Source organism: Hyla sarda, chromosome 8, assembly GCF_029499605.1.
Source record: "Hyla sarda isolate aHylSar1 chromosome 8, aHylSar1.hap1, whole genome shotgun sequence".
Classification (NCBI taxonomy): domain Eukaryota; kingdom Metazoa; phylum Chordata; class Amphibia; order Anura; family Hylidae; genus Hyla; species Hyla sarda.
In genome coordinates this window covers 3216043-3243298 of record NC_079196.1, presented here as the reverse complement: position 1 = coordinate 3243298, position 27256 = coordinate 3216043, and the positions used below count along the sequence as shown (strand labels likewise).

Genomic DNA, 27256 nt, shown 5'->3' with positions numbered 1-27256 from the left:
TGATCCTGTATGGGGGAGGGGCCATAGATGTGTTCTGATCCTGTATGGGGGAGGGGCCATAGATGTGTTCTGATCCTGTATGGGGGAGGGGCCATAGATGTGTTCTGATCCTGTATGGGGGAAGGGCCATAGATGTGTTCTGATCCTGTATGGGGGAGGGGCCATAGATGTGTTCTGATTCTGTATGGGGGAGGGGCCATAGATGTGTTCTGATCCTGTATGGGGGAAGGGCCATAGATGTGTTCTGATCCTGTATGGGGGAGGGGCCATAGATGTGTTCTGATCCTGTACGGGGGAGGGGCCATAGATGTGTTCTGATCCTGTACGGGGGAGGGGCCATAGATGTGTTCTGATCCTGTACGGGGGAGGGGCCATAGATGTGTTCTGATCCTGTACGGGGGAGGGGCCATAGATGTGTTCTGATCCTGTACGGGGGAGGGGCCATAGATGTGTTCTGATCCTGTACGGGGGAGGGGCCATAGATGTGTTCTGATCCTGTACGGGGGAGGGGCCATAGATGTGTTTATCTTGTGATTTCTACATCTTGGAATATTGTAGCATCCAGGAGAACATGGCGGTTGTGGAGCTTTATATGGGGCAGACTGGCCTTGTGGTGACGCTGCAGAATCTTCTTGTTTTGTTTTGACGATGAGGACGCAGATATAGCGGTGGAAACATTCCGCCACCGTAGCTTTTATATTTACCTTTCATTCAGTTTTTTGGGTTTTACTGCAAAATTCTGCGACCAACACGAAGGAAAAGTAAAAAACAAATGATTCTCCTCCCCCTTGTCCGGCACCAGCGCCACTTCAAGGTGACATCACCGTACACTGTGCGCGGCACGCGGCGGCCCTCGCTATTCTTATTTATCATACTGTCTCCGTGCAATCATCCGGCGTCACTGAGGAATTGCTATTTCCAGCAGTTTTTGACCATTCCCCCTGCAGGCTCTCACCTGTATCCTCCTTGTATATGACAGTGCCCCCTGCAGGCTGGGAGGTGGTATTACAATGTCTGAGGAATTTGCAAAGGTTTTAGCATTCGTCCTGTGTTAAGGTTCAGTAGTATATGACAGTGCCCCCTGCAGGCTCTCACCTGTATCCTCCTTGTATATGACAGTGCCCCCTGCAGGCTCTCGCCTGTATCCTCCTTGTATATGACAGTGCCCCCTGCAGGCTCTCACCTGTACCCTCCTTGTATATGACAGTGCCCCCTGCAGGCTCTCACCTGTACCCTCCTTGTATATGACAGTGCCCCCTGCAGGCTCTCACCTGTATCCTCCTTGTATATGACAGTGCCCCCTGCAGGCTCTCACCTGTATCCTCCTTGTATATGACAGTGCCCCCTGCAGGCTCTCACCTGTACCCTCCTTGTATATGACAGTGCCCCCTGCAGGCTCTCACCTGTATCCTCCTTGTATATGACAGTGCCCCCTGCAGGCTCTCACCTGTATCCTCCTTGTATATGACAGTGCCCCCTGCAGGCTCTCACCTGTATCCTCCTTGTATATGACAGTGCCCCCTGCAGGCTCTCACCTGTATCCTCCTTGTATATGACAGTGCCCCCTGCAGGCTCTCACCTGTATCCTCCTTGTATATGACAGTGCCCCCTGCAGGCTCTCACCTGTATCCTCCTTGTATATGACAGTGCCCCCTGCAGGCTCTCACCTGTACCCTCCTTGTATTTGACAGTGTCCCCTGCAGGCTCTCACCTGTACCCTCCTTGTATATGACAGTGCCCCCTGCAGGCTCTCACCTGTATCCTCCTTGTATATGACAGTGCCCCCTGCAGGCTCTCACCTGTATCCTCCTTGTATATGACAGTGCCCCCTGCAGGCTCTCACCTGTATCCTCCTTGTATATGACAGTGCCCCCTGCAGGCTCTCACCTGTACCCTCCTTGTATATGACAGTGCCCCCTGCAGGCTCTCACCTGTATCCTCCTTGTATATGACAGTGCCCCCTGCAGGCTCTCACCTGTATCCTCCTTGTATATGACAGTGCCCCCTGCAGGCTCTCACCTGTATCCTCCTTGTATATGACAGTGCCCCCTGCAGGCTCTCACCTGTATCCTCCTTGTATATGACAGTGCCCCCTGCAGGCTCTCACCTGTATCCTCCTTGTATATGACAGTGCCCCCTGCAGGCTCTCACCTGTATCCTCCTTGTATATGACAGTGCCCCCTGCAGGCTCTCACCTGTACCCTCCTTGTATATGACAGTGCCCCCTGCAGGCTCTCACCTGTATCCTCCTTGTATATGACAGTGCCCCCTGCAGGCTCTCACCTGTATCCTCCTTGTATATGACAGTGCCCCCTGCAGGCTCTCACCTGTACCCTCCTTGTATATGACAGTGCCCCCTGCAGGCTCTCACCTGTATCCTCCTTGTATATGACAGTGCCCCCTGCAGGCTCTCACCTGTATCCTCCTTGTATATGACAGTGCCCCCTGCAGGCTCTCACCTGTATCCTCCTTGTATATGACAGTGCCCCCTGCAGGCTATCACCTGTACCCTCCTTGTATATGACAGTGCCCCCTGCAGGCTCTCACCTGTACCCTCCTTGTATATGACAGTGCCCCCTGCAGGCTCTCACCTGTACCCTCCTTGTATATGACAGTGCCCCCTGCAGGCTCTCACCTGTATCCTCCTTGTATATGACAGTGCCCCCTGCAGGCTCTCACCTGTATCCTCCTTGTATATGACAGTGCCCCCTGCAGGCTCTCACCTGTATCCTCCTTGTATATGACAGTGCCCCCTGCAGGCTCTCACCTGTACCCTCCTTGTATATGACAGTGCCCCCTGCAGGCTCTCACCTGTATCCTCCTTGTATATGACAGTGCCTGCAGCACAAGGCCTTCCACCCCGAGGACCCCCTCCCGGACATAGATCAGTATCTCCTGGACATGCTGCAGACCCCTGCACCGGTGAAGGCTCGCTGTAAGGCTGCACTGACCAAGGTGAAGAGCTGCTTCCCCCTCCAGGAGTCGGCCAAGAAGAAGGAGCCGGTGACTGCGCAGAACATCTTCACTGACAGGTTAGTCGCCTCTCGCTCCCCCGTTGGCCTCGGTTCACACTGATATTTCGGTCACTATTTCTACCAAAACCAGGACTGGGACCAAACACAAACAGGCTGCAGATCTTTTCTTCATAGCTTTTTACTGTGTTTTTTGTTTTTATTGACGCCATTTTTGTGTAGATTGAATTTTTTGAATTATTTTAATCACATTTTTTTATCATTCGTCATGTGACCAAAAATCAGTCAGTCAGTCAGTGGTCTCAAACTGTGGCCCTCCAGATGTTGCAAAACTTCAACTCCCAGCATGCCTGGACAGCCAACGGCTGGGTGATGTAGTTTTCCAAAAGCTGCAGGGCTACAGTTTGAAGATCACTGCACTAAGGCATAAGATGAGAGGGAAGCCTTGATTTACCTTTGGGTGGACAGTGTGCATCCTCTGGAGGAGACAGACAGACCTTTTGCTGTCCAGGATTCTGGGTGTTGAAGTTTTGCGCATCTGGAGGGCCATAGTTTGAGACCACTGTGGCCCTCAAATTATTCTTCTCCATCATCAGCAGCTCAGATTTTATCCAAAGATATTTCAGGGTCATCAGCGTCATACCGCGGGCGTATAATTATCCGCCACTGGGGTAAATGTCACCGCCTGATGACGTATGTGACGCATGTATTACAGGGGGCAGTGTGCTCCATCTTTGTTTTTCCTGTCTTTGCTGTTTGTCTCCAAGATAACAACCTGCAATAATACATAAGAGAGACTCGTCCCAGGTATCAGCCGCACACATCGCGCCAGCAGACGAGAGGTTAATGGCGCTCTGCACTGAGGCCGGCTCCTCCATTAGGCGACAGATTTGATTTCTTGGTCGCTACTTTCCCTGTTTGATTGCAGCCGACTCCCTGACAAACGCCGTGATGACCTGATTGCACATTATTGATTTCTGCTCCGGAGCACAATAGAGAATCCTTCTCCTGTCTGATGTGAGCGCTGCCCCCCCCCCCCCCCTACAGACCGCAGCGCCGCAGCGCCAGAGCTTTACCGATACCAGGGGACCGCACAGAATGGGGAATTAGGTGACGAGGATGATATATACACCGTATGTACATCATACATAGCAGTATTATAGTAGTTATATTCTTGTATATAGGAGCAGTATTATAGTAGTTATATTCTTGTATATAGGGAGCAGTATTATAGTAGTTATATTCTTGTATATAGGAGCAGTATCATAGTAGTTATATTCTTGTATATAGAAGCAGTATTATAGTAGTTATATTCTTGTATATAGGAGACAGTATTATAGTAGTTATATTCTTGTATATAGGAGGCAGTATTATAGTAGTTATATTCTTGTATATAGGAGCAGTATTATAGTAGTTATATTCTTGTATATAGGAACGGTATTATAGTAGTTATATTCTTGTATATAGGGAGCAGTATTATAGTAGTTATATTCTTGTATATAGGAACGGTATTATAGTAGTTATATTCTTGTATATAGGGAGCAGTATTATAGTAGTTATATTCTTGTATATAGGGAGCAGTATTATAGTAGTTATATTCTTGTATATAGGAACGGTATTATAGTGTTATATTCTTGTATATAGGAGCAGTATTATAGTAGTTATATTCTTGTATATAGGAGCAGTATTATAGTAGTTTTATTCTTGTATATAGGAACGGTATTATAGTAGTTATATTCTTGTATATAAGGGCAGTATTATAGTAGTTATATTCTTGTATATAGGAGGTAGTATTATAGTAGTTATATTCTTGTATATAGGGGCAGTATTATAGTAGTTATATTCTTGTATATAGGAGCAGTATTATAGTAGTTATATTCTTGTATATAGGAGCAGTATTATAGTAGTTATATTCTTGTATATAGGAGCAGTATTATAGTAGTTATATTCTTGTATATAGGAACGGTATTATAGTAGTTATATTCTTGTATATAAGGGCAGTATTATAGTAGTTATATTCTTGTATATAGGAGGTAGTATTATAGTAGTTATATTCTTGTATATAGGGGCAGTATAATAGTAGTTATATTCTTGTATATAGGAGCAGTATTATAGTAGTTATATTCTTGTATATAGGAGCAGTATTATAGTAGTTATATTCTTGTATATAGGAGCAGTATTATAGTAGTTATATTCTTGTATATAGGAACGGTATTATAGTAGTTATATTCTTGTATATAAGGGCAGTATTATAGTAGTTATATTCTTGTATATAGGAGGTAGTATTATAGTAGTTATATTCTTGTATATAGGGGCAGTATTATAGTAGTTATATTCTTATATATAGGAGCAGTATTATAGTAGTTATATTCTTGTATATAGGAGCAGTATTATAGTAGTTATATTCTTGTATATAGGAGCAGTATTATAGTAGTTTTATTCTTGTATATAGGAGCAGTATTATAATAGTTATATTCTTGTATATAGGAGCAGTATTATAGTAGTTATATTCTTGTATATAGGAGCAGTATTATAGTAGTTATATTCTTGTATATAGGAGGTAGTATTATAGTAGTTATATTCTTGTATATAGGAGGTAGTATTATAGCAGTTATATTCTTGTATATAGGAGGCAGTATTGTAGTAGTTTATATTCTTGTATATAGGAGCAGTATTATATTAGTTATATTCTTGTATATAGGAGCAGTATTGTAGTAGTTATATTCTTGTATATAGGAGCAGTATTATAGTAGTTATATTCTTGTATATAGGAGCAGTATTATAGAAGTTATATTGTTGTATATAGGAGGCAGTATTATAGTAGTTATATTCTTGTATATAGGAGCAGTATTATAGTAGTTATATTCTTGTATATAGGGGCAGTATTATAGTAGTTATATTCTTGTATATAGGAGGCAGTATTGTAGTAGTTATATTCTTGTATATAGGAGCAGTATTATATTAGTTATATTCTTGTATATAGGAGCAGTATTGTAGTAGTTATATTCTTGTATATAGGAGCAGTATTATAGTAGTTATATTCTTGTATATAGGAGCAGTATTATAGAAGTTATATTGTTGTATATAGGAGGCAGTATTATAGTAGTTATATTCTTGTATATAGGAGCAGTATTATAGTAGTTATATTCTTGTATATAGGAGGCAGTATTATAGTAGTTATATTCTTGTATATAGGAGCAGTATTATAATAGTTATATTCTTGTATATAGGAGCAGTATTGTAGTAGTTATATTCTTGTATATAGGAGCAGTATTATAGTAGTTATATTCTTGTATATAGGAGCAGTATTATAGTAGTTATATTCTTGTTTATAGGAGGCAGTATTATAGTAGTTATATTCTTGTATATAGGGGGCAGTATTATAGTAGTTATATTCTTGTATATAGGAGGCAGTATTATAGTAGTTATATTCTTGTATATAGGAGCAGTATTATAGTAGTTATATTCTTGTATATATAGGAGCAGTATTATAGTAGTTATATTCTTGTATATAGGAGCAGTATTATAGTAGTTATATTCTTGTATATCGGACCAGTATTATAATAGTTATACTCTTGTATATAGGAAGGTAGTATTATAGCAGTTATATTCTTGTATATAGGAGCAGTATTATATTAGTTATATTCTTGTATATAGGAGCAGTATTGTAGTAGTTATATTCTTGTATATAGGAGCAGTATTATAGTAGTTATATTCTTGTATATAGGAGCAGTATTATAGTAGTTATATTGTTGTATATAGGAGGCAGTATTATAGTAGTTATATTCTTGTATATAGGAGCAGTATTATAGTAGTTATATTCTTGTATATAGGGGCAGTATTACAGTAGTTATATTCTTGTATATAGGGGCAGTATTATAGTAGTTATATTCTTGTATATAGGAGGCAGTATTATAGTAGTTATATTCTTGTATATAGGAGCAGTATTATAGTAGTTATATTCTTGTATATAGGAGCAGTATTATAGTAGTTATATTTTTGTTTATAGGAGGCAGTATTATAGTAGTTATATTCTTGTATATAGGGAGCAGTATTATAGTAGTTATATTCTTGTATATAGGAGGCAGTATTGTAGTAGTTGTATTCTTGTATATAGGAGCAGTATTATATTAGTTATATTCTTGTATATAGGAGCAGTATTGTAGTAGTTATATTCTTGTATATAGGAGCAGTATTATAGTAGTTATATTCTTGTATATAGGAGCAGTATTATAGTAGTTATATTCTTGTTTATAGGAGGCAGTATTATAGTAGTTATATTCTTGTATATAGGGGGCAGTATTATAGTAGTTATATTCTTGTATATAGGAGGCAGTATTGTAGTAGTTGTATTCTTGTATATAGGAGCAGTATTATATTAGTTATATTCTTGTATATAGGAGCAGTATTATAGTAGTTATATTCTTGTATATAGGAGGCAGTATTATAGTAGTTATATTCTTGTATATAGGACCAGTATTATAATAGTTATATTCTTGTATATAGGAGCAGTATTATAGTAGTTATTATCTTGTATATAGGAGCAGTATTATAGTAGTTATATTCTTGTATATATAGGAGCAGTATTATAGTAGTTATATTCTTGTATATAGGGGCAGTATTATAGTAGTTATATTCTTGTATATAGGAGCAGTATTATAGTAGTTATATTCTTGTATATATAGGAGCAGTATTATAGTAGTTATATTCTTGTATATAGGAGCAGTATTATAGTAGTTATATTCTTGTATATAGGAGCAGTATTATAGTAGTTATATTCTTGTATATAGGAGCAGTATTATAGTAGTTATATTCTTGTATATCGGACCAGTATTATAATAGTTATACTCTTGTATATAGGAGGTAGTATTATAGCAGTTATATTCTTGTATATAGGAGCAGTATTGTAGTAGTTATATTCTTGTGTATAGGAGCAGTATTATAGTAGTTATATTCTTGTATATATGGGCAGTATTATAGTAGTTATATTCTTGTATATAGGAGCAGTATTATAGTAGTTATATTCTTGTATATAGGAGCAGTATTATAGTAGTTATATTCTTGTATATATGGGCAGTATTATAGTAGTTATATTCTTGTATATAGGAGCAGTATTATAGTAGTTATATTCTTGTATATAGGAGCAGTATTATAGTAGTTATATTCTTGTTTATAGGAGCAGTATTATAGTAGTTATATTCTTGTATATAGGAGCAGTATTATATTTGTTATATTCTTGTATATAGGAGGCAGTATTATAGTAGCTATAGTCTTGTATATAGGAGCAGTATTATAGTAGTTATATTCTTGTATATAGGAGCAGTATTATAGTAGTTATATTCTTGTATATAGGAGGCAGTATTATAGTAGTTATATTCTTGTATATAGGAGCAGTATTATAGTAGTTATATTCTTGTATATAGGAGGCAGTATTATATTTTATATTCTTGTATATAGGAGGCAGTATTATAGTAGTTATATTCTTGTATATAGGAGACAGTACTATATCAGTTATATTCTTGTATATAGGGGCAGTATTATAGTAGGTATATTCTTGTATATAGGAGCAGTATTATAGTAGTTATATTCTTGTATATAGGAGCAGTATTATAGTAGTTATATTCTTGTATATAGTAGCAGTATTATAGTAGTTATATTCTTGTATATAGGAGCAGTATTATAGTAGTTATATTCTTGTATATAGGAGCAGTATTATAGTAGTTATATTCTTGTATATAGGAGCAGTATTATAGTTGTTATATTCTTGTATATAGGAGTAGTATTATAGTAGTTATATTCTTTTATATAGGGGGCAGTATTATAGTAATTATATTCTTGTATATAAGAGCAGTATTATAGTAGTTATATTCTTGTATATAGGAGGCAGTATAATAGTAGTTATATTCTTGTATATAGGAGCAGTTTTATAGTAGTTATATTCTTGTATATAGGAGCAGTATTATAGTGGATATATTCTTGTATATAGGAGCAGTATTATAGTAGTTATATTCTTGTATATAGGAGCAGTATTATAGTAGTTATATTCTTGTATATAGGAGCAGTATTATAGTAGTTATATTCTTGTATATAGGAGCAGTATTATAGTAGTTATATTCTTGTATATAGGAGCAGTATTATTGTAGTTATATTCTTGTATATAGGAGCAGTATTATAGTAGTTATATTCTTGTATATAGGAGCAGTATTATAGTAGTTATATTCTTGTATATAGGAGCAGTATTATTGTAGTTATATTCTTGTATATAGGAGCAGTATTATAGTAGTTATATTCTTGTATATAGGAGGCAGTATTATAGTAGTTATATTCTTGTACATAGGAGCAGTATTATAGTAGTTATATTCTTGTATATAGGAGCAGTATTATAGTAGATATATTCTTGTATATAGGAGGCAGTATTATAGTAGTTATATTCTTGTATATTGGAGCAGTATTATAGTAGTTATATTCTTGTATATAGGAGCAGTATTATAGTAGTTATATTCTCGTTCACATTTATAGGAGCAGTATTATAGTTATGTTTATGTATATAGTAGCCAGTATTATAGATGTATTTATGTACATAGGGGGCAGTATAGATGTAGAGTATGTGTAGTGAATAGTGTTCGTGTTGTCTGGTTTATCTGATTTATCCCATTTTTGTTGCATCTTTTTTCTTTTTCCCCCGTCCTCAGCCGATTCACCGGTGGCTGCTCTGGAGATCAGTAAATGCTGCTGTTTTTTTTTTACTTTTTTTTTTTAATTGAAGTGTAAAAAACCATCGTCATGACAAGAGGAAAAGGCTGGCAATAAAAACGTAGATAGCAAAAGGCAAAGAACATTAACATCCGCTCACATTAACTCCAATTAACAAGAATATAAAAACATGCGCTTGTACCTGGACAGCCACTTGCACTCTCCTTATATTGTCTGAGGTGAATTTACTGGGTATAAAGCCCGTTTATCCGGGTGAATAATGGAGAGGACCACATGACTTAGGAGATTGGCCAAAACTTTAGCTTTGAGTTTATAATCCAGATTCAATAATGAGATTGGGTGATAAGAGCCACGATCAGTAGGATCCTTGTCCCGATTTAATAAGACTAAAATAGTAGCATCGTACAAGGAAGGAGGAAAAAACCCTCCCTAAATGCCACCATGTACATTTGGAGAAGTGCGGGAAGGAGTATTTCAGAGTACGAAGATAAACCTCCAGGGGATGACCATTGGGTCCAGGAGATTTACCTTTGGCTATATCAGAAATAGTAGAGTAAGGGTATGTACACACTACGGAAGTGTGACCTTAACATTAGTGTGAATGGGTCTCCGCGAGACCCGTTCACACTGCGGAATTTCAGCGGCGGACAATTCCACCGCTGAAATTGTTCCACGCAAAGAAAGAACATGTTCATTCTTTGCGCGGAATCCGCGAGCACTGCATAGCCATCAATGGTGACGGCGCAGTGCCGCACGGTCCTACCGCCGCCGTCGGCTGCCAGGCTTAATCTCCACTCGCGGGATTCTGCGAGCGGAGATTCCGTTCACATTTCGTAGTGTGAACATACCCTAAGAGGGGAATCTAACAATTAACGTTGTGAGAATAGGAAAATCAATGGCGTCCAGGTGGGTGTGCAATTGGGCCAAACTGTAGTGCGCCCTAGACGTATATAGATCTGCATAAAAGGAGGCGAACCGGCCGGCAATGTCAGAGCGGTCAGTCAGGATAGAGCCATCTAAAGCCCGAATTTAAAAATGGACGGAGCAGCAGAGTTCTGCCGCACCAAATGGGCTAGTAATTTACTGGACTGATTCCCATGTTCAAAGTAAAATTGTTTCGTGAAAAATCGTTTTTTTATTCATCTTCTCCTTTAAATGCATCATGTAAAGGCGGCCCATAGACCGTCACGCTTGTTTGTTCATTTTCGGAAGGATCTAAAACTCCACCTCCCGTCCCTTTTTTAAGCAAAGAAATCATGGAACGAAGGCGTCCATGGTGGTATACCTTCACAGTATCCCACACCATATTGGGGGAACCCTAAGAATACGGACAGTGGGTCCGGGATCCTATCTAACGCCCCAATAAGGTCTAACTAGAAGGGGTGAATCTCCTACAGAGTTGGACACTAGAAGAGTCACACACGGGGGGGTAGCGATCCAATATGGCTCATAGGCGACCTGTCCTACCTGGGCATTACAAAGGGCCAAGTATATACATGAGAGGCCATTCCTACCAATAGTGAAGCATGAGTATACGCGACAGCCAGGGGTGACGGAGTCGGTAAGTGTCAAGTCACCCACCTCCTCCAAAAGTGAGGAGAGCGGAGATAACCGAGGCCTCCAGGACTGACCCCCAGAGTTATGCCTATATCTAGCAGGGGGTCCGATACCAAATTGAGATCGCCCTTACAAATAGTGCAAGCATTAGGGGAACCAGCAGCAAAAGGCAATAGCCTGAAGAACAATATCTGGATTAACTGGAGGAGGAATATACACAAAAACGAAAACATAAGGAACATTGTTAACATAAACCTGTATAAAAACTAACCGGCCATGAGGGTCCCGCTCCCATCTAACAGATCTGTGGACCAGGAGAGGAGGAGGGATGAAAGGTATGTTGTGACTAGAGATGAGCGAACTTACAGTAAATTCGATTCGTCACGAACTTCTCGGCTCGGCAGTTAATGACTTTTCCTGCATAAATTAGTTCAGCTTTCCGGTGCTCCCGAGGGCTGGAAAAGGTGGATACAGTGCTAGGAGACTCTTTCCTAGGAATGTATCCACCTTTTCCAGCCACCGGAGCACCTGAAAGCTGAACTAATTTATGCAGGATAAGTCATCAACTGCCGAGCCGAGAAGTTCGTGACAAATCGAATTTACTGTAAGTTCGCTCATCTCTAGTGGTGACCATTGCACCCAGGGCCTAGACCAGTGGTCTCGAACCTGCGGACCTCCAGGTGTTGCAAAACTACAACTCCCAGCATGCCCGGACAGCCGTTGGCTGTCCGGGCATGCTGGGAGTTGTAGTTTTGCAACATCTGGAGGTCCACAGGTTTAAGACCACTGTTCTAGACAGTAAGTGGACCCTGTCTGGAGTCATGTGGGTCTCCTGCGGAGCGATTATCTGGGAGTAAAGTCTACGCATGTGTGTAAAGACCAACAGCCTCTTTTTAAGTGACCCAAGACCCCTCACATTCCACGAAAGTAACTTTAAAGACGCCATACTTCAATATCAGCAGGTACAGATAACATGGAGGCAGCGGCAGAAGATAAACCAGTAAACACTAGTGACAAAAATGAAGAGAGCATTACATAAATAGCGAAATGAGCAGATACCAATGAGGACCTACGAACCAGTGTACAAAAAGGAAGGACGAACCAACAAAGAGTTAACAGTGAAGAACATACAGACAACTCTGTGGTTATGGCTCCATCTAGTGGGGAGAGCCTTCAAATGTATGTAAGAACGTGCTTCACGAAGGAAGGGCGAGTTCACACCATGTTTTACTATACGGTTTAAGCTTACGGTTTCATTAAAAAAAAACATATGCAACCGTACACAAAACCGCGCCCATAGACTTCCCATTCAAAACTGTATGCACCATAATGTATACGGTTGTCTCAGTTTTTCAAACCATACGTTTTTTTACTTATTTTTTTCCGGACAGAAAACGTGGCCTACCACGGTTTTTGGTCCTGGTGAAAAATTGTATTAAACCGTATGCGTTTTTTTTTTTTTAACATGGGAACCGTACAGATCTGTATGTGCACACGGTTCCATCAGATTTTCACCATACGGTTTTTGGCTTTGCTCAGTTTTTTTTCTTGGAATTTCAATCAAACAAGTGAAACTTTATTCATAATAATTCATAAAAATTATTCATAAAAAGTTAAAAACGTATACATTTTTTCTTAAAAAACGGATGCAACCGAACATCATTTTTCAAACCGTATACAGATAAATATTTGTACACACGTTTTGATACAGTTAAGTCCGGTTTTCAGGAATCAGTTTTTTTATCAAAAACCTGATAGGGAACTGTATTGCAAAAATGTGGTGTGAACCCGGCCTAAAAAGAAGAAAAGAAGCCAAGGGGGAGGAAGTAGCTGAAAAAAGGGGAGGAGAAGGGATGTAAAAGGGAAGAAGAGGAGGAGGAGGAAAGCAGAGAGTCAAAGGGAGGAGGATTATTGAGCTGAGGGAGAAAAACCGGGAAAGGGTAGAAGGGGAAAGAGAGAAGGAATAGGGAAGACGGGGAAAGAGAGAAGGAATAGGGGAGAAGGGGAAAGAGAGAAGGAATAGGGGAGAAGGGGAAAGAGAGAAGGAATAGGGAAGAAGGGGAAAGAGAGAAGGAATAGGGAAGACGGGGAAAGAGAGAAGGAATAGGGGAGAAGGGGAAAGAGAGAAGGAATAGGGAAGAAGGGGAAAGAGAGAAGGAATAGGGAAGAAGGGGAAAGAGAGAAGGAATAGGGGAGAAGGGGAAAGAGAGAAGGAATAGGGAAGAAGGGGAAAGAGAGAAGGAATAGGGAAGAAGGGGAAAGAGAGAAGGAATAGGGAAGAAGGGGAAAGAGAGAAGGAATAGGGAAGAAGGGGAAAGAGAGAAGGAATAGGGAAGAAGGGGAAAGAGAGAAGGAATAGGGAAGAAGGGGAAAGAGAGAAGGAATAGGGAAGAAGGGGAAAGAGAGAAGGAATAGGGGAGAAGGGGAAAGAGAGAAGGAATAGGGAAGAAGGGGAAAGAGAGAAGGAATAGGGAAGAAGGGGAAAGAGAGAAGGAATAGGGGAGAAGGGGAAAGAGAGAAGGAATAGGGAAGAAGGGGAAAGAGAGAAGGAATAGGGGAGAAGGGGAAAGAGAGAAGGAATAGGGAAGAAGGGGAAAGAGAGAAGGAATAGGGAAGAAGGGGAAAGAGAAGGAATGGGGAAGAAGGGGAAAGAGAGAAGGAATAGGGGAAGAAGGGGAAAGAAAGAAGGAATAGGGAAGAAGGGGAAAGAGAGAAGGAATAGGGAAGAAGGGGAAAGAGAGAAGGAATAGGGAAGAAGGGGAAAGAGAGAAGGAAGGGAAAGAAGGGGAAAGAGAGAAGGAATAGGGGGGAAGGGGAAAGAAAGAAGGAATAGGGAAGAAGGGGAAAGAGAGAAGGAATAGGGAAGAAGGGGAAAGAAAGAAGGAATAGGGAAGAAGGGGAAAGAGAGAAGGAAGGGGAAGAAGGCTAAAGAGAGAAGGAATAGGGAAGAAGGGGAAAGAGAGAAGGAAGGGGAAGAAGGCTAAAGAGAGAAGGAATAGGGAAGAAGGGGAAAGAGAGAAGGAATAGGGGAGAAGGGGAAAGAGAAGGAATGGGGAAGAAGGGGAAAGAGAAGGAATGGGGAAGAAGGGGAAAGAGAGAAGGAATAGGGAAGAAGGGGAAAGAGAGAAGGAATAGGGAAGAAGGGGAAAGAGAGAAGGAATAGGGAAGAAGGGGAAAAAGAGAAGGAATAGGGGAGAAGGGGAAAGAGAGAAGGAATAGGGGAGAAGGGGAAAGAGAGAAGGAATAGGGGAGAAGGGGAAAGAGAAGGAATAGGGGAGAAGGGGAAAAAGAGAAGGAATAGGGAAGAAGGGGAAAGAGAGAAGGAATAGGGAAGAAGGGGAAAGAGAGAAGGAATAGGCAAGAAGGGGAAAGAGAGAAGGAATAGGGGAGAAGGGGAAAGAGAAGGAATAGGGGAGAAGGGGAAAAAGAGAAGGAATAGGGAAGAAGGGAATAGGCAGGTCTTTCAGCCAGCTCTCCACAAATGTGCTGTGGTTTTGCCCTTCTGCGCGGTCAGACATGCCTATAATTCTGATATTATTTTGGAGCAGTCTATTCTCTAAATCGTTTCTCAGTTTTGCCTACTCCACTTGAGTGCGAAGGGCAGCAATAGAATCAGGGATGGGACCCACAGTGTCCTCCAGCACCGAGACGCTACTCGGCCTCTGTCACCCTGTCCCTGAGATTGTGCAGGTCCTGCCGCAGGAGTCCCATGTCCACCCTTACATCCTCCATCTTTCCCGTAAGGGACGTGCTGCTAGTCTGAATAGCGGTGTGTAACATTTCACATTCTTTTAGCTTCTCCGCAGCTGATTTCTCCTGCCCACGGCTCGGATCTTGCTTAAGGGGCATCTCCTTAGCTCTAGATCGGGTCACAGGTGTTTGAGAAGCCAGGATCAGTAGTCAGGATGGTGGATTTAGCAGGCTCTATGCGAGAGCACTCACTCCGTGCGACCGTTCATACCAAGCGCCAGGCCACGCCCCCGGGTGTTTATTTATATTTTTTTCTTAGGGTACGGTCTTTGTACTTTGAGTCTGATGTTTTGTCTTTTTTTTCCTGCAGTAACCAGGGGCCCGAGGCCAAGAAATTGAAGACTGAGGATGAGGATTTCAATATCGCAAAATTGGCTGATGGCAACATCACATCTGTAAGTGTCAGTGGTTAGTATAGACTCTCTAAACATAGGGTTTGACTATTCTGTGCCAGGGTTTTAGGGCTCCTCACCTATGAAGAGAACATGCCACCGATGCTCCACCCATGAAGAGAACATGCCACCGAGGCTCAAACCATGCAGAGAACATGCTACAGAGGCTCCACCCATGAAGAGAACATGCCACCGAGGCTCCACCCATGAAGAGAACATGCCACCGAGGCTCAAACCATGCAGAGAACATGCTACAGAGGCTCCACCCATGAAGAGAACATGCCACCGAGGCTCAAACCATGCAGAGAACATGCTACAGAGGCTCCACCCATGAAGAGAACATGCCACCGAGGTTCCATCCGTGAAGAGAACATGCCACTGAGGTTCCACCCGTGAAGAGAACATGCCACCGATGTTCCACCCGTGAAGAGAACATGCCACCGAGGTTCCACCCGTGAAGAGAACATGCCACCAAGGTTCCACCGTGAAGAAAACATGCCACCGAGGTTCCACCCGTGAAGAGAACATACCACCGAGGTTCCACCCGTGAAGAGAACATGCCACCGAGGCTCCACCCGTTAAGTGAACATGGCTCAGAGGCTCCACCCGTGAAGAGAACATGACACCGAGGTTCCACCCGTGAAGAGCACATGCCAACAAGGCTCCACCCGTGAAGAGAACATGCTACCGAGGCTCCACCCGTGAAGAGAACATGCCATCGAGGTTCCACCCGTGAAGAGAACATGCTACCGAGGCTCCACCCGTGAAGAGAACATGCCATCGAGGCTCCACCCATGAAGTGAACATGGCACAGAGGCTCCACCCATGAAGTGAACATGGCACAGAGGCTCCACCCATGAAGTGAACATGGCACAGAGGCTCCACCCATGAAGTGAACATGGCACAGAGGCTCCACCCATGAAGTGAACATGGCACAGAGGCTCCACCCATGAAGTGAACATGGCACAGAGGTTCCACCCATGAAGTGAACATGCCACAGAGGCTCCACCCATGAAGAGAACATGCCACAGAGGCTCCACCCATGAAGAGTACATGCCACAGAGGCTCCACCCACCAAGAGAGCAGGGTAGATGGGCCAAACCCATGAATATAAGAGACTTCATCTATGACCCTATATGTCTTGCATTATGTATCCACATGATCTATACGTATTTATGACTTATATTGTGCATCTGTATTATCTATATGTATCTGTGTCCTATGTTTTGTGTGTGTCTGTGTGTGTCTGTGTGTGTATGTATATATATATATGGATCTATATTTCTTATATTATAAATCTGTATTATCTGCATGTACCTATATGTCTTTATGATATAATCTTGTTTCAGGTGGGAAGTGTGAACCCGGCCGATGACTTCCGTGTCCTGGTCAGAAAGAAATCCTCAGACTTCCAGGATGGTAAGAGATGTGTCCGCCCATAGAGATGTGTCCGCCCATAGAGATGTGTATGTCCATAGAGATGTGTACGTCCATAGAGATGTGTACGTCCATAGAGATGTGTACACCCATAGAGATGTGTCCGCCCATAGAGATGTGTCCGCCCATAGAGATGTGTATGTCCATAGAGATGTGTACGCCCGTAGAGATGTGTACGCCCATAGAGATGTGGACGCCCGTAGAGATGTGGACGCCCATAGAGATGTGGACGCCCGTAGAGATGTGTCCGCCCATAGAGATGTGGACGCCCGTAGAGATGTGTATGTCCATAGAGATGTGTACGTCCATAGAGATGTGTACGTCCATAGAGATGTGTACGTCCGTAGAGATGTGTACGTCCGTAGAGATGTGTACGTCCGTAGAGATGTGTCCGCCCGTAGAGATGTGTACGCCCGTAGAGATGTGGACGCCCATAGAGATGTGTCCGCCCGTAGAGATGTGGACGCCCGTAGAGATGTGGACGCCCGTAGAGATGTGTCCGCCCGTAGAGATGTGGACGCCCGTAGAGATGTGTCCGCCCGTAGAGATGTGTACGTCCATAGAGATGTGGACGCCCGTAGAGATGTGTCCGCCCGTAGAGATGTGTCCGCCCGTAGAGATGTGTACGTCCATAGAGATGTGTACGTCCATAGAGATGTGTACGTCCATAGAGATGTGTACGTCCATAGAGATGTGTCCGCCCGTAGAGATGTGTCCGCCCGTAGAGATGTGTCCGCCCGTAGAGATGTGTCCGCCCGTAGGGATGTGTACGTCCATAGAGATGTGTACGTCCATAGAGATGTGTACGCCCATAGAGATGTGTACGTCCATAGAGATGTGTCCGCCCATAGAGATGTGTCCGCCCATAGAGATGTGTCCGCCCATAGAGATGTGTACGTCCATAGAGATGTGTACGCCCATAGAGATGTGTACGTCCATAGAGATGTGTCCGCCCATAGAGATGTGTCCGCCCATAGAGATGTGTCCGCCCATAGAGATGTGTCCGCCCGTAGAGATGTGTCCGCCCGTAGAGATGTGTCCGCCCGTAGAGATGTGTCCGCCCGTAGAGATGTGTCCGCCCGTAGAGATGTGTCCGCCCGTAGAGATGTGTCCGCCCGTAGAGATGTGTCCGCCCGTAGAGATGTGTCCGCCCGTAGAGATGTGTCCGCCCGTAGAGATGTGGGCTCCTCCCACGTATATGACGGGCTCCTCCCACGTATATGACGGGCTCCACCCACGTATATGACGGGCTCCACCCGCGTATATGACAAGCTCCTCCCGCGTATATGACGCGCTCCTCCCGCGTATATGACGGGCTCCACCCATAAATATATCGGTCTCCTTAGCCGAGCCCATCTCCCTACATGTTCTAACCATCAGTGGGGTCTCAGCCCTTGGCTGTCTAGGCATGCTGGGAGTTTTGCCCCCTGGTTGTGAAATGCTGCTGTAGGACTTGTCTGAGAGGATAGTCTTCTCTTTTTATCCTCCGCCGTCTCTGCGCCATTTCTCATCCTTCTTGTTCTTCCTCGCAGTCAGTAAGCAGCTGATGAAGCGGATCCACGAGTGTCTGGACATGAAGCAGCTGCAGTATTACATCAAGAGCCTGAGCTGCATCAAGTGTTTCCGGGCGGAAGCTGTTCGGGTAGGTCTCCTCTCTGCTGTTCTCTGTTATCAGCTCTTTCCTGGTAGATCTCCTCACTCTCTTCATGGCGGATGTTCCCGCAGTTGTCCCGCGCACAGGAGTTCAATGGCTTCCTCCAGTCTTTAAAAGATCGGACGGCGATCGGCGTGTTCAAGGAATTCTGGGAAATCTTGGTTCAGGGTAAGTGGTCATCTCTAACACGTCCTTAGCCTGTCAGGGGCGTCCCCGCTGCAGAGGATTCGTCACAGTGTGCCAGGGTTAGTGTCACTGTGGGCGGGGTAATCGTCTTTTGTTACTTTTTAGGGCTCAACCAGTTTTATGTAAAATCAGTTCATTCATTTTAATAGGAAACATTTCTGTAACTTCCTAATAGATTTTTTTTTTTTTTGGGGGGGGAAGTCATCATTTCCTTCACCTGGCGGAAAAAATGTGCAAATTTTCTGTGCAAAAAATGTTGCACAAACTCCCGCTTTGTCCCCAAAAAAATAAAAGATTTCAGCAAAATTTTTGCGCAATTTTGCTGGTGCAGGGAATAAGTTCTTTTTTGTCTTTTAGTTTTTTACCCTTAAAAGGGGTGCTCCGCGTTTGGAACAAAATGTTCTGAATGCTTAGAGCCGTGATGTCATAGCCCCGCCCCTCATCACGAGTACCCCTTTTAAATTCGGAAGTTAAAACTTATACAGATCTTAAAGGGATTAGAGGGGCTTGGAACGCTGGAGCCGGCGCCGGGAGCTCATGACGTCACAGCCCCGCCCCCTCATGACGTCACACCCCACCCCCTCAATGCAAGTCTATGGGAGGGGGCGTGACATCCGTCACGCCCCCTCCCATAGATTTGCATTGAGGGGGCGGGGTGTGATGTAATGAGGGGGCGGGCTATGATGTCACAAGCTCCCGGCTCCAGCGTTCGGAACAGTTTGTTCCAAACGGTGAGCAGCGGAGTACCCCTTTAAACTTCTCACAGCTGAGGGTTTGTAACAGTTGTATCCAGACTAGATCATCGTCGACCATCTAAATAGCCTGGACCTTTATCCTGCGCTGATACATTGCAGCAAACTCTCCTAACATTGTACCAATCCCTCAGCTGTAAGGACGGGTTCACACTGCGGAAATGTTACAAAACTGCAGAATAGAGAGAACGGGACTTATTCTGCGCAGTGAACGCCGGAAAAGAAAACTATAAAACAATTTCCATTCATTATATGAACAGTTTATTTAGTTCATTATACGGCGGATAACGATTTATATTAAATATACAGTCTCTGTTACTGGAGAAGTGAGAGAAGCAACAACCGTCACCCAGACCGGCTCTGTGAGGAAGGGGTTAAACTTTACTGGACGCCGGCCCTTTAATTCCGGTCGTATTATTACGTCTTTTATATTTTTTATTCTCCAGATGGGATTTCCCTGATAACACGTGAAGAAGTTACAGACAGCGCGGTGACTCCGGACGAGGCCAGACAGGTACAAGCACCTCCAGGGCCCACCCCCTCATGCCCTGGCCCCGCCTTCATACCCAGGCCCCCGCCTTCATACCAAGGCCCCCCCCTTCATACCCAGGCCCCCGCCTTCATACCCAGGCCCTCCCCTTCATACCCAGGCCCTCCCCTTCATACCCAGGCCCTCCCCTTCATACCCAGGCCCTCCCCTTCATACCCAGGCCCCCGCCTTCATACCCAGGCCCCCTCCTTCATACCCAGGCCCCCGCCTTCATACCCAGGCCCCCTCCTTCATACCCAGGCCCCAGCCTTCATACCCAGGCCCCAGCCTTCATACCCAGGCCCTCACCTTCATACCCAGGCCCTCACCTTCATACCCAGGCCCTCACCTTCATACCCAGGCCCCGCCTTCATACCCAGGCCCCGCCTTCATATTCAGGCCCCCTCCTTCATACCCAGGCCCCCGCCTTCATACCCAGGCCCCCTCCTTCATACCCAGGCCCCCTCCTTCATACCCAGGCCCCAGCCTTCATACCCAGGCCCCAGCCTTCATACCCAGGCCCCAGCCTTCATACCCAGGCCCCAGCCTTCATACCCAGGCCCCAGCCTTCATACCCAGGCCCCAGCCTTCATACCCAGGCCCCCGCCTTCATACCCAGGCCCCCGCCTTCATACCCAGGCCCCCGCCTTCATACCCAGGCCCCCGCCCTCATACCCAGGCCCCCGCCCTCATACCCAGGTCCCCGCCTTCATACCCAGGCCCCCTCCTTCATACCCAGGCCCCCTCCTTCATACCCAGGCCCCAGCCTTCATACCCAGGCCCCAGCCTTCATACCCAGGCCCCAGCCTTCATACCCAGGCCCCAGCCTTCATACCCAGGCCCCAGCCTTCATACCCAGGCCCCAGCCTTCATACCCAGGCCCCAGCCTTCATACCCAGGCCCCAGCCTTCATACCCAGGTCCCCGCCTTCATACCAGGCCCCCGCCTTCATACCCAGGCCCCCGCCTTCATACCCAGGCCCCCGCCTTCATACCCAGGCCCCGCCTTCATACCCAGGCCCCCGCCTTCATACCCAGGCCCCCCGCCTTCATACCCAGGCCCCCGCCTTCATACCCAGGCCCCCGCCTTCATACCCAGGCCCCCGCCTTCATACCCAGGCTCCCGCCTTCATACCCAGGCCCCCCGCCTTCATACCCAGGCCCCGCCTTCATACCCAGGCCCCGCCTTCATACCCAGGCCCCGCCTTCATACCCAGGCCCCCGCCTTCATACCCAGGCCCCGCCTTCATACCCAGGCCCCGCCTTCATACCCAGGCTCCCTCCTTCATACCCAGGCCCCCGCCTTCATAACCAGGCTCCCTCCTTCACACCCAGGCCCCACCCACATACCCAGGCCCCCGCCTTCATACCCAGGCCCCCGCCCTCATACCCAGGCCCCGCCTTCATACCAGGCCCTCCCCTTCATACCCAGACTCCCACCCTCATACCCGAGGCCCCGCCCTCATACCCGGGCCCCCGCCTTCATACCTAGGCTCCGCCTTCATACCAGGCCCTCCCCTTCATACCCAGGCTCCCGCCTTCATACCCAGGCCCCGCCCTCTTAAAGGGCCCCACCCTCATACCCGAGGCCCCGCCCTCATACCCGGGCCCCCGCCTTCATACCTAGGCTCCGCCTTTATACCTAGGCCCCTTGGATAGCGGATGGATGTGCGGGGGAGGGGAGCTATTACTAATATTTGGTTTCTGATGGGGTCAATTTAACCCATGATTTGCTGTGCTCCACCACTATGTATATGGCTGTCAGTCCCTTTATCTCTTCTGCAGTTCTTGGTCCCGGTTGAGGAGAAGGAGGAGGACACGTCCATGGCGGACGAGGGCGGAGACGTTGATGATCTGGTAACTTTATAAATGATAAAAGATTCTGTAGATCAGGGAAAACTTCTATAGAGAATTCATTATATTTATGAGGACGGAGAATAGAAACATTATTAATTTACCCAAGAACTGATGTAACTAAATAATCTCATAGAGAAGAATTATATTATAGTCCTATTATAGTCCTGACTGCGCCAACATATCGGATGGTTAGTAATGAAAACAGAAAGTGAGCAACAATAATAAAGATAATCTATAATACATATAGGAAGCAATGTTACCCCAATAATAAGACGCCCATAATATAAGCCGTAGCAGAATTTCTAAGCATTGACGTAATATAAGCCATACCCCAAAAATAAGACAGTGGTAGGCGTAAAGAAGACGGGCAGCTCTTCTGGTCCTTCTGTTCATGCTGCCGGCCGCGGTATAGAGGGAAACAGAAAGTGAAAGTAAAAGTCTCCTCAGAGAAGTGGGGAACAGAAAGTTCTGCTTTGTGGGTCCTCAGGGGAAGAATAAAGCTGCGGCTGCCGTTTTACTCAGCACTGGGGGTCTCTCCTACCCACCACCAACCAGCAGCAGTCTGTGGTCTCTATTGTTTTACCAAATATATATAAAAATAAGACGTCCCCTGAAAATAAGTCATAGTGTCTTCTCAATGAAAAATATAAGACAGTGTCTATAGTGCAGAATCAGATCAATACAATATACAGTACAGAAACGGGACAGCTCTGAAACAGCAGACTAGTGAGTGCAGCTCTGGAGTATAATACAGGATATAACTCAGGATCAGTACAGGATAAGTAATGTAATGTATATACACAGTGACCTCACCAGCAGACTAGTGAGTGCAGCTCTGGAGTATAATACAGGATATAACTCAGGATCAGTACAGGATAAGTAATGTAATGTATGTACACAGTGACCTCACCAGCAGAATAGTGAGTACAGCTCTGGAGTATAATACAGGATATAACTCAGGATCAGTACAGGATAAGTAATGTATGTACACAGTGACCTCACCAGCAGAATAGTGAGTACAGCTCTGGGGTATAATACAGGATATAACTCAGGATCAGTACAGGATAAGTAATGTATGTACACAGTGACCTCACCAGCAGAATAGTGAGTGCAGCTCTGGAGTATAATACAGGATATAACTCAGGATCAGTACAGGATAAGTAATGTAATGTATATACACAGTGACCTCACCAGCAGAATAGTGAGTACAGCTCTGGAGTACAGCTCTGGAGTATAATACAGGATCAGTACAGGATAAGTAATGTAATGTATATACACAGTGACCTCACCAGCAGAATAGTGAGTACAGCTCTGGAGTATAATACAGGATATAACTCAGGATCAGTACAGGATAAGTAATGTAATGTATGTACACAGTGACCTCACCAGCAGAATAGTGAGTACAGCTCCGGGGTATAATACAGGATATAACTCAGGATCAGTACAGGATAAGTAATGTAATGTATGTACACAGTGACCTCACCAGCAGAATAGTGAGTACAGCTCTGGAGTATGATGATAGTGATGTTTTCCTCTTTCTTACAGCTGGATATGATATAATGGAGTCGTCTGAACATCAGATACAACAAGACTGACGTTCTATTGTATTTTCTATCTGTTGTTGTGGAGATGGAGTTCGGCCGATCACTGAGGAGGTGTCGGATCTCACATGTTTATTTACTTTTTTTGTCTTCTTCTTCTTGTTTCTTAGCACTTAGACCCTTCTAACGCTGGGTTCACACTATGTTTGTAGTGTACAAGTGACTGATCCGGTTGGGAGGAGAGAAAATCGTCCGGATCCGGCCCGGACCTGATTCATTACAATGAGCCCAGTCAATCGCTGACTCCGGTCGGCTCAATTTCCCTGTATATGGTTTTCTGACTGGTCCAAAAACTGTGGTATACCACGATTTTAGGTCCGGTTAGAGAACCGTATACAGGGCAAAAATGGAGCCGACCGGAGTCAGCGATTGACTGGGCTCATTGTAATGAATGGGGTTCCGCCGGATGCGGCTGGGATACAGGAGCGGACGGTTTTTGCTCCTCCCAATCGGATCCGTCACTCGTACACTACAGCCTTATATGTTCCTTATACAGCAGCAGAGTCTAGAGTGTACATAGTATACAGATATATAGATTTTTAGTGCCTTACATGATCTCCTTCTCAGGCTGTCACATTTGAAGTGTCATCCAGCAGAATTATGAGCGCAGCTCTGCAGATGACTAGAGTGTGATTTATTATTCTGGATTAGTACAAAGCATTTATACACATCTCAGTTTTGTCTGATTATAGTGATGGAGAGCGGCCATATTGTGCACCTGGGGGGGTTGTAGTCGAGGGGTCCGGGAGCCGACACATAATCGGCCATTACACGGGCTCTCACCTTACAATTAATTGTATTTGTTTGACTAATGAATTAATTGTTTTTTTCTCTGTTTTCGGCCTCTTTTGGTTAAGGGCAGAGGCTGACTGAGAAATGACTCCCTGCTCTATACATTGTTGTAATGTTTTCATAAAGAAAGACACTTGTATGTATATGTGAGGATATCCTCTCCGGCTGTATGTATGTATATGTGAGGATATCCTCTCCGGCTGGCTGTATGTATGTATATGTGAGGATATCCTCTCTGGTTGTATGTATGTATGTATGTATATGTGAGGATATCCTCTCTGGTTGTATGTATGTATGTATATGTGAGGATATCCTCTCTGGTTGTATGTATGTATATGTGAGGATATCCTCTCCGGCTGGCTGTATGTATGTATATGTGAGGATATCCTCTCTGGTTGTATGTATGTATGTATGTATATGTGAGGATATCCTCTCTGGTTGTATGTATGTATGTATGTATATGTGAGGATATCGTCCCTGGCTGTATGTATGTGTATGTGAGGGATATCCTCTCTGGTTGTATGTATGTATATGTGAGGATATCCTCCCCGGTTGTATGTATGTATATGTGAGGATATTGTCTCTGGCTGTATGTATGTATATGTGAGGATATCCTCCCTGGCTGTATGTATGTATGTATATGTGAAGGATATCCTCTCTGGCTGTATGTATATATATGTGAGAATATCCTCCCTGGCTGTATGTATATGTGAGAATATCCTCCCTGGCTGTATGTATGTATGTATATGTGAGAATATCCTCCCTGGCTGTATATATGTATATGTGAGGGATATCCTCTCCGGCTGTATGTATGTATGTATGTATATGTGAGGGATATCCTCTCTGGCTGTATGTATGTATATGTGAGGATATCCTCTCTGGTTGTATGTATGTATATGTGAGGATATCCTCTCTGGTTGTATGTATGTATATGTGAGGATATCCTCTCTGGTTGTATGTATGTATGTATATGTGAGGATATCCTCTATGGTTGTATGTATGTATATGTGAGGCTATCCTCTCTGGTTGTATGTATGTATATGTGAGGATATCGTCCCTGGCTGTATGTATGTGTATGTGAGGGATATCCTCTCCGGCTGTATGTATGTATGTATGTATATGTGAGGGATATCCTCTCTGGCTGTATGTATGTATATGTGAGAATATCCTCTCTGGCTGTATGTATGTATATGTGAAGGATATCCTCTCTGGCTGTATGTATGTATGTATATGTGAGGGATATCCTCTCTGGTTGTATGTATGTATGTATATGTGAGGATATCCTCTCTGGTTGTATGTATGTATGTATATGTGAGGATATCCTCTATGGTTGTATGTATGTATATGTGAGGCTATCCTCTCTGGTTGTATGTATGTATATGTGAGGATATCGTCCCTGGCTGTATGTATGTGTATGTGAGGGATATCCTCTCTGGTTGTATGTATGTATATGTGAGGATATCCTCCCCGGTTGTATGTATGTATATGTGAGGATATCCTCCCTGGCTGTATGTATGTATGTATATGTGAGGGATATCCTCCCTGGCTGTATGTATGTATATGTGAGGATATCGTCTCTGGTTGTATGTATGTATGTATATGTGAGGATATCCTCTCCGGCTGTATGTATGTATGTATATGTGAGGGATATCCTCTCTGGCTGTATGTATGTATGTATATGTGAGGGATATCCTCTCTGGTTGTATATATGTATATGTGAGGATATCCACTCTGGTTGTATGTATGTATATGTGAGGATATCGTCGCTGGCTGTATGTATGTGTATGTGAGGGATATCCTCTCCGGCTGTATGTATGTATGTATATGTGAGGGATATCCTCTCTGGTTGTATATATGTATATGTGAGGATATCCACTCTGGTTGTATGTATGTATATGTGAGGATATCCTCCTCTGTTGTATGTATGTATATGTGAGGATATCGTCGCTGGCTGTATGTATGTGTGGGATATCCTCTCTGGTTGTATGTATGTATGTATATGTGAGGATATCCTCCTCTGTTGTATGTATGTATGTGTGAGGATATTGTCTCTGGCTGTATGTATGTATATGTGAGGATATCCTCCCCGGTTGTATGTATGTATATGTGAGGATATTGTCTCTGGCTGTATGTATGTATATGTGAGGATATCCTCCCCGGTTGTATGTATGTATATGTGAGGATATTGTCTCTGGCTGTATGTATGTATGTATATGTGAGAATATCCTCCCTGGCTGTATGTATGTATATGTGAGGATATCCTCTCTGGCTGTATGTATGTATGTATATGTGAAGGATATCCTCTCTGGCTGTATGTATGTATGTATATGTGAGGGATATCCTCTCTGGTTGTATGTATGTATGTATATGTGAAGGATATCCTCTCTGGCTGTATGTATGTATGTATATGTGAGGGATATCCTCTCTGGCTGTATGTATGTATGTATATGTGAGGGATCGGAGCCGCCATCATACATACAAGTATTGCATAGAATTACATACAATTTATTTAATAAAAAAAACTAAATTTCCTGTTTCTTCCTTTCACTGCTGTTGTCCTCTGTTGTCAGCCGATATACATTAAATATTATACATTATCCACTATACATTATACATTATCCACTATACATTATACATTATCCACTATACATTATCCACTATACATTATATATTATCAATTATACATTATCCACTATACATTATATATTATCACTATACATTATCCACTATACATTATCCACTATACATTATATATTATACATTATCCACTATACATTATATATTATACATTATCCACTATACATTATATATTATACATTATATATTATCCACTATACATGATCCATTATACATTATCCACTATACATTATATATTATACATTATCCACTATACATTATATATTATACATTATCCACTATACATTATATATTATATATTATATATTATCCACTATACATTATATATTATCCATTATACATTATCCACTATACATTATATATTATCAATTATACATTATCCACTATACATTATATATTATACATTATCCACTATACATTATATATT

At 43.5% G+C, this 27256-nt stretch overlaps 2 protein-coding genes across 2 annotated transcripts in view; one reads left to right on the top strand and one right to left on the bottom strand.

The window, feature by feature from the left end:
- Nucleotides 1–23624, top strand: part of XRCC5 (X-ray repair cross complementing 5) — a 68432-nt gene extending 44808 nt beyond the window's left edge. The window contains exons 14-21 of the mRNA XM_056536995.1: nt 2836–3032; nt 15304–15388; nt 16735–16804; nt 18355–18464; nt 18548–18644; nt 19861–19928; nt 21728–21799; nt 23345–23624. Coding sequence (XP_056392970.1) covers nt 2836–3032; nt 15304–15388; nt 16735–16804; nt 18355–18464; nt 18548–18644; nt 19861–19928; nt 21728–21799; nt 23345–23359 — 714 coding nt within the window. The 3' untranslated portion in view covers nt 23360–23624. The remainder of the gene's footprint in view (nt 1–2835; nt 3033–15303; nt 15389–16734; nt 16805–18354; nt 18465–18547; nt 18645–19860; nt 19929–21727; nt 21800–23344) is intronic.
- Nucleotides 23625–24233: 609 nt separating this feature from the next.
- LOC130285516 (uncharacterized) lies at nt 24234–26805 on the bottom strand. The gene is made up of 3 exons (XM_056536996.1): nt 25753–26805; nt 24810–25712; nt 24234–24387 (listed from the first exon to the last, which is right to left on the bottom strand). The coding sequence occupies exons 1-3, from the start codon at nt 26663–26665 to the stop codon at nt 24311–24313; spliced, it is 1893 nt and encodes a 630-aa protein (XP_056392971.1). The 5' UTR covers nt 26666–26805; the 3' UTR covers nt 24234–24310.
- Between the last annotated feature and the right edge of the window lie 451 nt (nt 26806–27256).